At 35.6% G+C, this 15,422-nt stretch overlaps 1 protein-coding gene and 2 pseudogenes across 2 annotated transcripts; all 3 read right to left on the bottom strand.

The window, feature by feature from the left end:
• Window positions 1–550: 550 nt before the first annotated feature.
• Window positions 551–9,090, bottom strand: LOC9316010 (annotated as a pseudogene).
• On the bottom strand, window positions 9,091–11,124 carry LOC9316009 (annotated as a pseudogene).
• A 299-nt stretch (window positions 11,125–11,423) lies between these two features.
• Window positions 11,424–13,575, bottom strand: LOC9316006. 2 transcript variants are annotated; one of them, XM_002879893.2, is made up of 9 exons: window positions 13,347–13,575; window positions 12,939–12,981; window positions 12,808–12,848; window positions 12,590–12,689; window positions 12,426–12,470; window positions 12,269–12,330; window positions 12,101–12,146; window positions 11,938–12,017; window positions 11,424–11,842 (listed from the first exon to the last, which is right to left on the bottom strand). In XM_002879893.2, the coding sequence occupies exons 1-9, from the start codon at window positions 13,457–13,459 to the stop codon at window positions 11,662–11,664; spliced, it is 711 nt and encodes a 236-aa protein (XP_002879939.1). In that variant the 5' UTR covers window positions 13,460–13,575; the 3' UTR covers window positions 11,424–11,661. The 2 variants fall into 2 exon arrangements, with proteins under 2 accessions (XP_002879939.1, XP_020883289.1); XM_021027630.1 differs by lacking the exon at window positions 13,347–13,575 and adding an exon at window positions 13,091–13,228.
• Window positions 13,576–15,422: the final 1,847 nt, after the last annotated feature.

Genomic DNA, 15,422 nt, shown 5'->3' with positions numbered 1-15,422 from the left:
TTGAAACATATCCAAAAATACTCAAAAATAACCAAAAAAATCCTAAAATATCCAAAGCAAAATAACCGAATGGATACTAAATTTTCAAACCGAAAGAACCGGAGCTAAACCAAAACCAAACCGAAATTTCAAAATACCCGAATGGATACTAAATTTTAGAACCGAAAGAACCAAAGCCGATAATCGATCGGATAACCGAACGCCCAGGACTATTTATTTCTCTGTAAACGTTTTAATCGAAAGATCATCAAAAACATTGAATTTCTCTATGTCTTCTTCTTCTTCTTCTTCTTCTCTTCTAATCTCTGATTCTTCACCTTATCCCTAATTTCTTCTGATTCTCATTTCTTTTTCTGTTCTCAATTGAATATCGGGTTTGGTTTTGGTTTCAAAATTTGGAGATTTTTGGTTCAATTTCAATTTTGGAGGTTGTCGGTTCAATTCATAAAAACATTGCCTTTAAGAAAATGTTGCACTCTAAACAGATGTTATAAATTGAGGAACAAGGGTTGCGTCGCGATTAACTTTGGTTCGGCCTCATATAGCGAAATGCGTTCACAATCTCTTTGATTTCTCAACAGTATATTTTGTAGAGTAATCAATGTTTTCTTTTTCTCTTTGATGATTGAAACTCTGTTTTCTAATAATTTAAGGTTCACCTAAATATTATTCTTACAACCACAAAAAAGGAGAAACGAAAAACAATAGTCTTTGAATAAAGAAATGAGTTTCACTAAGCCCTCACATTTTGGGTTGTCCGCATCCCCTGAACGACCCGTGAAGAGGTTTGGACTTTCTGAAACCAACAATGTCTTCGGTTTCAACAGATGGTGATGGGACTTCGTCTTTGTCACTTGTCATTTCCTTCAAATGCTTGCTCCCGTATACTCTTATGCTCAGCGATTTCTTCCGTGCTGCTCCAACCTTTATGTATTCGTCAAAGAAATCTATCAACTCTTGCTTTTGAAGCTGCTTCAACGCAGCAACCTGCCAACAATGAAACCCAATCGATGAGTCATTCTCAAAAAAAAAAATTCAGACTGACTTGAATTTAATCATTGGATTGATACAATTCAAAGTATATATGCATGGGTCATGTATAAACCAGGTGGTCGATTCGAGAGGCGGTTATCTTAGTTGTAGAGAAAACATTATAGGAAAGGGAACCTGTTCTCTGTACCTCTGCCTCTTTACGGTTGAATTTGAGTGTTCCACTTTGAATCTCTCGCCAGTAAAACCGGGATTCCTCCTTCAAGTTCTTGTGTTTCTTAAGCTTCATGTCTATTAAAGCTGTTACATTGCTCTAGAGGAAGAGTAACTCATATCAGTTAAATTGCTCTAGAGGAAGAGTAACTCATATCAGTTAAATAGCTCTGGATGACGATCATATTCCATAGCTAGATCAACTGAGATATATAATTAATTTTTAAGTTGCTCGACTGTTCTAAGTTGGTGAAAGGTGGCTTGCTTTGCAACAAGACCGAATAGCTGAAGTTTAATATTCATGGCAAAGTCATCTCTATGAACCGGCAACCAAAGTTACAGTTAGCCAAAACAATATGATCTCTGGCAATATGTTCTAAGATAATACCGAGATATCTACACGAAGAAACTCCAAAGAAGACGTAAAAATTGGTAGATACCTAGAATAAATTTCAAAGCTACCTTCTAAATCTGAATAAGGAATTACCTGAATATAGTGCACTAGAGCAGAATTTTCATCACTGGGGTTTGAGCCATCTTGGTGGTAGAAATACTTCAAACCTTCTCCGAGCTTGACAACCCTATTAGTGAGGTGCTGAGACGGGAACAAAGGTCGGCAAATCGGTTTTGGATCGTTAAAAATAACATCTTCAATATGTTTGACCATTGACTCAGCTTCATTATTCTCCACATTACCTGAAATGAAGTATGTAAGTATTCAGCTTCCGGAAAAAGAAGAAGACATAGACAAAAACAGAAAACATCACAGCAAAAGAAGATCAAATAAATAAACACAAAATGTTGATACCTGCTATATAACACTCAATAAATGTCCTTGATAACAACATTGGAACAAACTTAACTACATCTTCAGCTTCCAAATGAGGAAGGACATCCAGTTCCTCTGTCCAAGGCCAGGTTTGATCTTGTAATATCAGTGAGCAGTAATACATTGCTTGGTGATATGGCTGTCGAAATTTGTAATTTTGATACTCCTTTGTGACAGTTTCCTAGTAAATAATACGGAAACAGAATAACACAGATTCAATTATTCGGGTACAGAGGACATCGTTCAACCACTAAGTGAAGTTACAAAAAGAGACAAAGTCTGACATGGTTACCTTGATAACAGCAAATCTGTCAGGTTTAACTTCAAAATGTGCTATCTTACCAACAACAATTTCCAGCAAGATCCTCAATTTGTGATTATAACCAAGAAGGGTCAACTGGGAACAAAAAGAGGTAGTCAGAAAAAAAATTAGAGAAAAGGCATTCAGTAAAAGATAGCAAACGTGTGTAATGAAGATGAGGTAAATATCAAACTCACCTCGAAACCATTGTCCGCAAGGCTCAATCCATCGTAAAGACCAGCAACCTGTGCATAACAAGCTACAAAATAGAAGACGTAAAGAGTGATGGGAGAGTTTGATCAAAATAGAAGCTTTGTGTCTTTACTCAAACATTTTATTTTACTTATTTATACTATTTTTCAGTTGTCTTCGAGGACATACAACGAAGATGCAAAACAGAGCAGAAAACTAGAAAGCAGTGATGACATTGTCAAAAGCAACAATAAATGCTCAGTCAACAGCAAGTAATACGGAAATATTTTTCATAAGACAAATTTTGGTGCTTAATGGACAAATTACCAATTTCAGAAGCTCGGTTCCACTTAAGTGGAACAGAGTTCTCTGAACTAAAGCCTAGAGAAAACACCTAGTTGAATGGAAAATACTGAGAGAAATATCGACCAAATCATACCGTATTCATTCAAATAGTCCATCAGCAATCGTGTAAAAATATCAGTAAGAACTAAGAACTGCCGCGTCAGGAGAGCTGACTGCAAGTGGGCAATTGAAAATTTGAAATCCATCTTAACATATGCCTTCGGTTTCGAGAACATTGTATCTGGCTTGTACCACAATCTTGAGAAAGGCGTCTTTCTCAACAAAACTGGAACGGTTTCCTGTTCCAGTACTTGATCATATAAGATGACCGCTTCATGCAGTAAAAATTTAAAAAATTCTTCTAATTTATGCCGTGAAATTGAACCTCGTCGTTAGCATCCTTTAATGACAAATCCGTAGGAATAAAGATATTAGGCGCTGGTAAATGCAGATGTACATCAGGCGCAGACTGCACCCATTCCTGTAATTATTTTACATAAACCCAAAAAGATATTAAGGAAACAAAATTGTTCAAACAAAACTGAAGCAGAGGTAGTAGTAGTCGCATAGAAAATAAATGAATCATTTCGAGCTAATATAACATATCAAAAAGTGAACCTGAATGGTGGAGCTGGTCATCTTCTCAAGAGAATAGGCAGTGTTATACCATGGCTCAGCCTTGTCAGTATGTCCTTCAAATTTCTGTGCTTCCCAAAAAATTCTACAAAAGCAATGGCATTATCAAGATTCTTTGGAAACAAGTCCGAGCTGTGTCTAAATTCCAGTGCTTTAACAAGTAAACTTTAATAACATGCCGGAAATGGTGAAAGTAAACTGCAGAAAAGCTAATGGGAATAGTACATAAATTAGCCATCATATATAATAATATCAATAGCAATAACAGACTCTAATGCCATGCACAGTTATTTTCAGAATATATAGAACAGATGTAAAATTAGCTTAGGCGAAAACCCATGATTTCATTATAAGTTTAGTGTATAACAGGTAGCTACCCAGAAGTTTTATGTCTGCAAAGTAAGACTCTTAAAACCACAGACTTACCGAACATTACTAGGAGAAAGCTCATCTACAACCTTTTGTGCAATAGCTGGATTAAATTTAGCTGGCAGTGATGATCCAACCAGCCAATCCTTGGTCGGATATATCTGAAGAGTAATTGCAAAGAATACAGAAGATATTAAAAGAACTATTATTTCTTAGCCGTGAGCTTAGGTTTGCGCTTTAAAGATATAAATTACAAAACTTTAGTCACATTGCATAACTTCATATGCACGATTTATTGAAGGAATGATTGATGACATGGTAACAGAGATAAGCATGTATTAAAAAAAATGCTTAGACAAAAGAGAAAGAGCTAAATTATTACCTGCATGTTTGATGCAATATCCACTATATAGGACATTGGTGGTATTTTGTCTTGATAATGAAATTTTGTCTCACAAATAGCTGAGAGCTTCAATAACAATAAACGATGTATTAGCAATAGTAAAGTCACAAGGTCAAAAAATGAAGAAAAAAGGGAAACTACAATCTTAGCATATCAGTAGCAATACATTAGAATGAGTCGTACAAGTTAATGTATTTATACCACATCAAAAATCCACTGGCAAACGCCAGTCTGTTGTAATAGCTGAATGTAGTTGAACAGCAACCCTAAAATCTCTTGCATATGCTCTGTAAATCCACCAAGGAGAAAACCCATGAATTTAATAATTACAAAACACCAAACACACCCATACTCTCTATTCAACAAGAAAGAAGAAAGACTGTTGTGAACTTCCTAGAATGAAAAAAATAATAGAAGAACCCACCATGGCCAGCATCTTCTAAGATCAGTCGAAGCCTTGAAGAAAGCATAATCTTGAGTCCACTCTCCTTCACCAGCAGACAGTCCAGTTGCCCAACCTGCAAGTAATAAGAAGACTACTAAATGTTGTAATCGAGCATGTTTCTTACAGGAATAACATCAGTAACCTGTCCCATCCAATAAGTTTGTTTACATGACTAGAATGGAACTCTCTAGAAGACAAAGACGCCCACTTTCTATCAGTGATTCTATAAAATCCTCCCATGCTACTCTATTTAAAAATTAGTTATGGCACCCTAGGCTCTCCATGTCAAGATACCAATATATTTTATCTATACCACCAACGCCTGAAACAACAAAAGAGTTGTAGTTTCTGAAGAAAATTTCTAATCATTTTAGGGAACCTCAAAAAAGTCTTGTCACATTTCGAGGGTGAAAGAGAAGGAGAATGAAGATCGAACTTGGTGTGTGCCCTATTGAAAACCTACCCAAGGTTTTTAAGGCGTGAAACAAACTTCCTTCGCCCTCATGGCAAATTAGATGGCCAAGGTACTGGCTTGGTGCTTCGTCATAATGATGAATGCTAGGAGTTACAGGCCATGAAACACCCAGCTTGTGTCCTTGCTTTATAGGAATAGGCTTCACAAGAATCTAAAACCAAAGTAATACAACATTACCAAAATACCACATCATAAACATTCTAGCATGATATATCTTCATGTAAAAATATATTCTAAATTTGCGGAAGGAAAAAAAAACCTGCAAATGGTCCGGAGTACATGGCTAGCCAGGAAATCTAGGGACAACTTTGTTGGTGTTTTGGATTCCCTGGAACATCCCTTCCACAAGATCTTGAATTTTATCAAGACTTTCTGAAAACATGCAGAGAAAAGCATTAGCTCATATGTTACCTATTTAAACATTTTTATGTTGGCACCAAAACATACCCTTCCCACAGACAACCAGATGCATGATGTTGGCAGAATAGTGTTCCTTATAGAATTTAATAAGCTCACTCCTTATATCCACTCCTTTCGCTTGGGGTCGTACATGAAGTGTATCCATGTTCCCTAAGCACAAACCTCACTTATTCAGCATGAGAAAACTATTGGAACCACAACTGACTTAATCTCTCTCATGGTGGCATCAGCTGACATTAGTGGTTTGATAAAGAACTGCGCAAATCTGATTTAAGCAGCCACATAAGAATCATACACAGGCAAAAAATGGTAACAGATTAGAGAAGATCAGTTAGCAAGAGTACAAAAACACCAACTGTACCTGTCCAAACCCTCATCGAAACAGTCAGCATTAACATCGAAATGGCAGTTTGTCTCTTCAGAGGCTGTATACGCATTTGTGCTGCCTCCATGCTACACCAAGAAAATTCCACATTTTTCAAAATTTTACATCGCGTGGAATCAAGATCAACTTCAAGGTATGCTTGATTTCATATTCCGGGAGAGTCTAAAGATATATATTACCTCTGTGATGTACTTGGAGTAACTATCTTCCTCCGGATACTTTTCACTTGCATTAAATAGCATATGCCCTAACAACCAAAAAAACAATAGTAAAACATTAAAACATCTATATATACATTTTTATAGTATTTTTTTGCTTTAATTCTTTTGGATCCGGGTTTGACCCGGGTTTTAGTCTATTCGGATCTTGGATTAGCAATTTAAGGGTCGTTGTCTTAATTTCAAACTAATAAATGAAGTCATGTTGTCTTAATATCTTTCATATTAATGACCCTAATAAATAGCCGATTTTAATGGAAAATCGTTTTCATATTTATGCTCATAATAAATGTCCAGATTTTAACAATATAACGTATTTATTTTTTTAACAGTATATATATATATTATGTTAATAAATTTGTTTAATATTCTAATAATAAGCTATGTCATTTTTCTTTTACAATAACAGATTAAATATAGGTAATTGCCCATTTAAATTGCAATAAATTTAAAATCAAAATAACAATCTATATATATATATATTTTTGCAGGGGGTTTTTGCTTTTAATAATTTGGATCCGGGTTTTACTCGGTTTTACTATATCTGGATCTTGGATAAGACATTTAAGGAAATTTAAAAAAAATCGTCATTAATGTAGATAATTACACATATATTTCGGTATAAGCATATTCCAAAAATCTCTCCTAAATCAAAGATATTACGTTCAAAAATTGTTGCCAAAAATCTCTCGCTTTCCTTCTAAAATCTCTACCATTGGCTGTCATCCCAACTAATTACTCATAATTATCTTTCCTATATTTCTTTTTTTTTTCGAGATTTGCAAGAAAATTACTCAATTCCAAAAATAAAAGATTTTGAAGATATTGTTACTTGATCAGCAAGATTTTAGGAGCTCACTCACCCAAAACCCTATAGTATTCTCAAAACATTATAAATACCTTTCATTAGTCTAATAAAAACTCACCAGTTTTACAGAAAATGAGAAATCGCAGACGTGATGCAATCTGTACGGACTCCGGGAAGAGCTAGGAGACAGTGGTGAACCAGGATCTAAACCTCGCCGACGATGTGAAGATGGTGACGAGGAGGAGATCATAATTCTTTAGGTTTCGATTGGCAAAACAAGACGATCGGCGATCCAAAGCTCCACCGCCTGAAACGCAACATCGAATTGATCACACCGAATATCTTCAGATTTCGGATATGCTTTTCCGATGGTAGCTTCAGAATACACGCCGAGAACTCCTTGATACGCTACACGGAGAGTAGATCCATGCGTTTTACTGTAGCTTTGAAGAAACAAGGCTCAGATCGACGGAGCCGTTACTGTGACCGTTAACGACGGTGACTTCATCTGCTAAACCACCGATGATTGAGTTTGAACTTTCCGTTTCTAAGTTTTCCATTTTGGGTATGTGAGAGAGTTGAATAAACACAATTTGGGCTCTGTAGGTCTTTACAAAATTGGTAGACATGATTCTTTGTTATTGGGTTCTAATACTCTATGTGTTTATTTTTTCATTATGTGAACTAATGAAAGTTGCATACTTAATTTTTTTTTCATGGCAGTTCTAAACATATTATTTTTAATATTTGTGATTATATAACAATAATAGGTTAGTGTTAATTACATGGATCATTAAGGTTTGAATAGTGATAAAATAATTAGAAAATACAAATAAAATAACAAGGCCGGTGTAAAACTATTAATTCAGACCTTAATTATCGGATCAGTTCAAGCTTTAACCCATGTCTTTTTCTGAAATTGCTAAAAATAAGTAATGTTCTCAAATAAATTCAAATATCAAATCTTCATAAATACATTAAATACGTAATACCACCCCTGTTCAAAAAAGTTTCGGATGTTTTACTTCGAATGAAATTAAAGTGGCCATAATTTACAATAATAGGTTAGTGTTAATTACATGGATCATTAAGGTTTAAAATTATGGAGCAATCTTTTCTAATTAAATTCAAAATTTTCTAATTGATATATTTAAATTTTTTGGCTTTTGTTTGCCCATTTAGCTATGGTTTTTAAGTTTTTATAAAATAGTTTTAAATATTACGGGACGAATTGTATGACACAGGTTTGGTTAGGATTGATATTAATATAAAATTAAAATATCACTAATATATCGCTATAACACATATTAAATCCTCATTTTATTATTTAAAATTTAGCATACGAATACCGCGGGTAAAATCAGTATAAGACGGGTTAAATCAGCATCTTATTCAAAATCATACAATTGAATCTATTGTTTTTATACTACGTCTATCTATAAAATTTCAATTTTTGTAATAAAATTTCGTCTCACGGTGTATTATACATTTAAATTAAACAAAAAAATAGTATATATCTATAGAGTATCTTAAAACAAAATTTAATAAATTTTTCTAATAAAAATATAGACCCGCGGTGTACCGCGGGTTAACATCTAGTTAAAACATAAAACAATAGATTTAATCAATCAATGACAGCACAGTGATTGAATCATTCCATGGAAATTCCAAAATCCTGAAAAATTCGAATTCTACTTGAGAAATTACAAAACTTGAAAACTCAAACGTACCTAAGAAATGAGCTAGGCCTTCTAATCCCTGAGGGTCAGAGAATGATCCAACACTAACGCTCACTGAAGCAGCACACTTGAAGAAAATAATCAAACTTCACGAATCAGTAAACGAAACCCAAAATTAAAGGAATCAATATCAGAAACCAAATCATAATGACCTCAAACCTTATCGGTATCGCGATCGCTGATCAACAGGACCTGGAGCAAGTTCTTAAGGACAATCATCCGATATTCTCTGTTGTCCGTACGTGGCTTCAGTATCTCAACACCTCCCACCGTCGTGTTCGATTTCTCGATGGCCATCTTCGTACGATTACAACTTTAGGATTAAGTTTCGTCTTCGGTGGATCTTCTTAGTATCGCCTCTCCGGTCAGAAAACCAATCAGAGTTCCCGGTCGGTTTCACTGACGTCCATGACTTTGATACCTAAATCGCCAGTTTACAACAAGAAGATTCCTTGTCAGATACACATAACGAGATAGTGGAATAATAAAATAAAAAAGCTGAGAATTTGATGAAAATGTTGTACCTTGTCTCTGTAGCCCAAATCTTAGATTCCAGTAATTGAGAATTGTATCATCTTCAACAAACAAAAATCCTTCTGCGCTGCTGTATCTATCAAATATCTTCGGTAGATGCCTGAAATATACATACAAACTTACCGTTCGAATCTTGAACTTTAATCAACATATACATTACTAATCTTGAGGAAATTCATACTTGTATATGTGATCGAGTTTGGCTTCTTCTACATAGAGATCTGAGTTCTTTTGAGAAGACAATATCACAACAGTTTTGAATATGCGGCCGTAAAGTAACCTCCACTCGAGTGCGGTGCGTTCAACGGGACCGTTACAAAACACAACAAGTAAAACATTCCCAAAATTCTTCCTCCACCTAATCAAGTTCCCTATTTCAGTGCTCACTGTGCCGGTCTCCTCAACCCCGAGATGAACCGAAGGCAAATTCCTTGGAACAAACTCTCTTCTATCTCCATGACCGAAACTTGCTCGCGGGCGATCCAGTTCCAGCGACATCAATCTCGGTTGTTGGTACCCAACAGCAATCAAATCCTGAAGCCAAGCAGCTGTGAATTTCAAATCCTGTTCTGTCGAAAACCCTTCTTCAGCCATAGCAAAGCTCAAATCAAGGATAGTCTCAAAGAAACTATGCTTCTCTGACCTCCAAGCAAAGCAAGTAAGAACTTGATCAAACGACCAACATTAGCATGAAGATCCTCCTCTTCTATCAAATCGGTGAGCCGTAGGTGGATAAACAGCAACATAACCACCAAGCTCCCACAGAAGCCTTTGTCCCCAGCAACCTCTCAACACATCAGAAGCCATGGAACTAACCGAAACAGGAAGCATTAACCCCCAAAAGGCCGACGAGTGTTAAAAGGATTAACCGGCACCATCACACCTAATATCAAAAGCTTCTAAAGTCGTTTTCCTAGTGAAGTAAAACACCGAATCAACCATTAGAAATTCCCTGCTGTATAAACTGCGTACCACCAAAAACCTCAGTGTAATACTCCTCATGATTGATCTCACCTACATTCTCTAATGGCAATCCTCTAGGCCAAACCGAGTGTTGCCCGAAATGAATATAAGGATTAACCACAGTCCTATTGGAGTTCTCATGACTATACTGCAAAATAGGTTGTTGCTTAGAATCTACACCAACTAACTCAACATCAAAATGCTTCCCTAGGTCTCCATCAATCACTTCACCACGATCATCCGCATCGTAGATCTTCTTCGCACCGTGCTGTATCGCGAACAAGTAACCAACACTCTTCCGCACGAAAGAATCATAAGGCAAGTGATCTAAAACTCGAAAACCCAATTCAGCTTGAGCATCGAGAGACAAAAAGATCGAACAATCCTTTGGTGTCACCGAGTTTCCAATCGCTAGAACCTGCCATCCACGAATCTTCACCAAGCTCTTGAGCTCCTCAGTTGGGTACTTGGTCACCGACACAACAATCCATTTCTCCGTCAGGAAATTAGCGTACGGGGAGGTCTTGTCGAGGACGACAGGGATCGAATTCCACTTGATTTGAGGGCGAGAGAAAGATTGAAGCGACTGAGTTGACTGAGACTGGAAACAAAGGAGAGAAGCAGTGTCGGTGGTGTTTTAGAGGAAGAAGAGAGCTACTATGGTGACGATTAAGAGAGAGAAGACAGCAATTCTGGAGAGATTCTCAGAGAACCAAGTCGAGAAATCTAGGTTTTTGGGTTCACTGAATCGTCGTCGGATCTGTTGATGAGTAGGTAGTTCTCTGATCTGAGATTTCGGCGGCTTGGCAGGAGAAGACGCCGCACGATCCTGAACCAACATCGGATCAAAAAAGCCCGAAACTTTAAAACTTTTAAATCAGAACCTGAGATTTGTGAAATTTTCGACCAGACCAAAAATGGAATGGTTGGATTCGTGTCTTGTCTGCAAGTGAATGTAATGCTGTTGTTGTTGTTGTCGTTGCTTAAGATTGAATGCAATGCAAAAGAGCTTTGATTGGAAAGCGAAGTCTGTGAGCTGTAAGGTCAATGCATGCCAAGTGTTCGAAAGAATGCTTCAAAAGAACAGTAATAATAAGATTTTGAGGTTGAAGGTGATGTTGAAAGAGGTCGGAAAGTGCAAGTATCAAGAAAAAATGATACTCTGTAACATGCCACGACTATAATAGATTAATAAATTTACTTAAAAGACATTTTTTTTTTTTTAAAAGACATGTTAAATTCAAATGAGAGAGACTCGACATGAGGAAGTCAGGACTGACGATAAACTCAAATAGAAATAGAGAAACCAGAAGTCACTTAGAGTCTAGCAGACAGGTTTGATCGCCGGTGTGGCCTTCTGAGCTTTCGTGAAACCCTTGGTGATGGAACATGATGATCATCCATCGCGCTCAGCTCCCTGAACATCTCTTAACAGAGATCTGCGCTTCTTAGCGATTTGTTCCCTTGTTGGTGCATACATATGCTCCAGCAAATCCTGCAATCCATTTACTATCTTAAGTTCAAGTAAGCCCAGCTCGCCCTGATTCATACCGTCAAGCTGTCTACCGTTCATTCTCCTGTCAGATTCAAGAAAGAAAAAAAAACCATCAGAAACAAAGTGAAACTGACATCGACTCTGAAGAGAGCAACAAGTGGGATGGCGAGTCATTACTCCTTCAACAGCCATAATCTCTCGTATTCAATCATCATGGTTTCAGCATTTCGTCTCTCGAATTCTCGCTGAAGTTTCGACTGCAAAAAGAGATGCACATTTATAACAACACAATGTGGGGCAAAGAGAGAGGCAGGACTGTGAATGAATATAATATACATACCAGCCGCGGCGGTGCTGGTGCTTCATCATCTTGTCTCTCCCCCGTGCTGTACATATACCAAGACCCACCAAATCAGGCTTTAGTTTTGCACAGTCAGTAATGTGCACCAGACAACTACAACTTAGAACCAAAAAGTTCTTCCAATTAAGCTAGGAAGGAGGAGACTACCTGCTGGTAGAGAATTTGCAGGGAACAGTAACCTCTATCCCCACACGATCATCGCCCTTCCTCTACAAAAATGTAAGAAAGCTTCAAAGTTGGAAGATATTACAAGAACAACATGAACAGCAGGTCCTCGGAGATTCACAAACAGCAGTAATTTTACCCGTATAAGCATCCATTCATCATCTTTAAGCAGCTTTATCTTCTTCTGTAACAGTTGTAAAAAAAGAAAAAGATGTTTATTTAACACTTTGAATGATAGAAGAAAGAAGTAAGATGCATTATTTCTTATCTATATTCCCCCAATTTTAAAATTTGTTTACTCACCCTTCGGTCCTTCACAATGAGCAAGGCAGTCTTTAAATGGCTTTCAAGTAATAGAAGCTCGGGGAAAGTCAGACCGTCGAGATCCTTACAAGTCATTCTCCTGGGAAATATATAAAGGATAACTCATAAGAATCACAAAGGAAAGAGAGGAGAGGGATAACAAAAAAACAGGAGATAATTTTTCAGAACAAGAAATGGGAAATGTTAATGAGTTAGACCTGGTCAAAAGCCGTAATCTCTTGAGTTCGTTCTCCATAGACTAGAAGAAGTGTGAAAAACGATATGTGAGCCCCAAAAAAAAACAGAAATAAAATATACAGAGAGATCAAAGTCCATACAAGATACATACCACTGCTTCGTGATCTCGTTCGTGTGGCCTTTGTTCATCATACCTAGAAAGAGTTTGCAAACACAGAAGAAAGTCAGGGCTTTGGTTTAAACTGTTGTTTAGGTGATTACAAGTTATGTTGCAGAATAAAGAGATATTCCAAATAATTCTACCAAGCCCACTTATTTGGAGAAAGTGGCATAAGTGATAAAAATCCTAGTAACAGCTCTGCTAACCCAGAAAAACGAAAGGAAGAATAAAAAATTGCAGAATCAGATCTTGCGATGGCTAGGGTTTGTAACTCATAACCAAACGTGTTCTATATCTCAATGACCTAAATACGAACTAATTCAACAACAAAACCCTAGAAAATAGAACCCATTCCGCAAGAATCGAAGCTAATAATAATAATTGATTCCGCGAGTTTACCTAATGGTGCTGCTGGAGAATCCGCAATAATCGCAGAGCTCTCTCACCTTCTTCTTCTTCGTCAAATCTCGTCGCCTCCCCTTCAACTTCATCTTAATCCTTCCTCTCCCCATTATCGAGATTTCTAATCGGATCGAACGAAACCCAAAGTTAATATCTGATAGAAGAAAAGGCAATTCTTGTGTTAATGTAGAGAGAGAGACATGGTTTATCCAAGGCAAACCTTATTATTCCCAATTTTATTTTTCCAAATTGTAATGGAAAACGAAAAAAGGTACATTACACTTACCTCCTTTTTCTGTTTTTTTACATTTGTTTTGAAAAAAAAATTTATTTAATTTGTTCTAATTTTTTTTTGTTTGTTAATAGGAAATGCGGTAAAAAAAAAAAAAAAAAAAGTTTAGTAATCGGAAATTGAGTTACATTATCTTAACGTTTCCATATTTATTTTTGTCCTTAGACCGAGAGACATTGACTTTTACATTTCTGACTATGAATTGTATCGTTAGTAACTTAACTGGTAAAAAATTTTAGGCAAAGGTTCGCGTGTTGTTTGGAAAATTACCACATAAAATGTCATGTTCACTGGCCTAAGGAGATGTAAGCACCTAAATTCAAAACCTTTTAGTAAAAAGAAAATAATAAGAGGTATAGAGAAATACTATCGCATCAGAAACATCGACAAACAAATCCAGAACCTGATATCCTCCATATCCGAATATTATTTTTGTAAATGTAATAAAAAAAACATAAGCTATATGCAATACAATTTGAAGAAAAAAAACAACCACATCTATTTTATTAAAATAATTTTTTATATTTTGACCCCGGTAAATTTAAATTCTAGCTTCGCCACTGATTATCGGTCTTGTTTTTTTTCTTCGTATGGCTATTTAATGTGGCCTCTCTTTCATTTATATATCTTTGGGCTTACGTACTACCATCATTTCATAGAAAACACGTTTATGTATCGAAACAATTTTGATGACACACGCTAAACCACATTGCGGGATACATTAAAAAAGAAAATTGATTTATTATCTTAACGTCAACGAGTAAACGATAAACTGCATGGTCAGTCAAATATAAACTATGTCACAACTCACATGTCACAAAACCAATTACACTCACTTAATGAATTTAATATTTGTCATTCGAAACCTAGTATGTCTCTGCCGATCGATTAACCGGTCCGATTATCTGAAATAACGGAGGGGTATATATACTTAATCATTACATGATTTTAGAGTCTCTTGTCAGCGTTCTAATAATTGAACCAATATATATTTTACTCTTTGTTGTCTTTTGCCATTTACTAGCTTGGAGTTGGAGGTATCCTCGCAAAATGATTACTTTTCTTTAATTTGATAGAAACAAAAGTAAAGATGCGGCAATTGCGAGAGTTCTTTCCAGTTATCTTTTAGTATTTTTCTAAATTTATACCGGAAAAACCAAAACATTATAGACTCTCATTATTACATATACCGCAAAATTTTCATGATACAATTTGTAAAACGAAAACTTTCTGAATAAATAATTTTGATTGGATACATTTTGTGGAATAATGGAATTTTTTTTTTAATGAATTTCATTCAATATATCTTAAGTAATATTTGATTTATATAACTTTTAGAATAAAAATGAACAAAATTCGATAAGATAATAAGATAATTTTTTTTATTTTTTTAGAATCTATGTATTAATATATGGTCTCATTAATAACATAAATTAATAATCATGTAAATTTACATTATATATATATATATATATATTTTTTTTAGTGCTTTGAATTTCTAAATGAATTTCTGTTAGATCAGCCTATGTTTGTAATTTTTTTTTTTAAATAACTCTCTCTGATGTGGTAAAACATTTCTGCCCGTAAATCTTTATTAAACTGATATTGGAAATCAATTACTAATGTATATTTTAGATGATAAAGATGCACTATTAAAAAACGTAATTACCACTAGATATTCATTCGAAATATTGTAAAATTATCTTCTCACAAACTTCTTAAGCTTAAGAAAAAGTTTGTATACGTGTCACATAACTTCTAATTATCTAATAAAGATCAAC

The sequence above is a fragment of the Arabidopsis lyrata genome, assembly GCF_000004255.2.
Source record: "Arabidopsis lyrata subsp. lyrata unplaced genomic scaffold ARALYscaffold_4, whole genome shotgun sequence".
Lineage (NCBI taxonomy): Eukaryota > Viridiplantae > Streptophyta > Magnoliopsida > Brassicales > Brassicaceae > Arabidopsis > Arabidopsis lyrata.
Note: the sequence above shows the minus strand (reverse complement) of the source record. Positions and strands in the feature narration are given on the sequence as shown.

What these genes read in the sequence shown, in the direction of transcription:
- LOC9316006 (XM_002879893.2), bottom strand. Translation starts at nt 13,459, where the DNA reads ATGGGGAGAGGAAGGATTAAGATGAAGTTGAAGGGGAGGCGACGAGAT. An exon ending in TTCTCCAGCAGCACCATTAG is followed by an intron (nt 12,982 to 13,346) that starts GTAAACTCGCGG and finishes AACTCTTTCTAG; the next exon opens with GTATGATGAACAAAGGCCAC. An exon ending in AACGAGATCACGAAGCAGTG is followed by an intron (nt 12,849 to 12,938) that starts GTATGTATCTTG and finishes CACTTCTTCTAG; the next exon opens with TCTATGGAGAACGAACTCAA.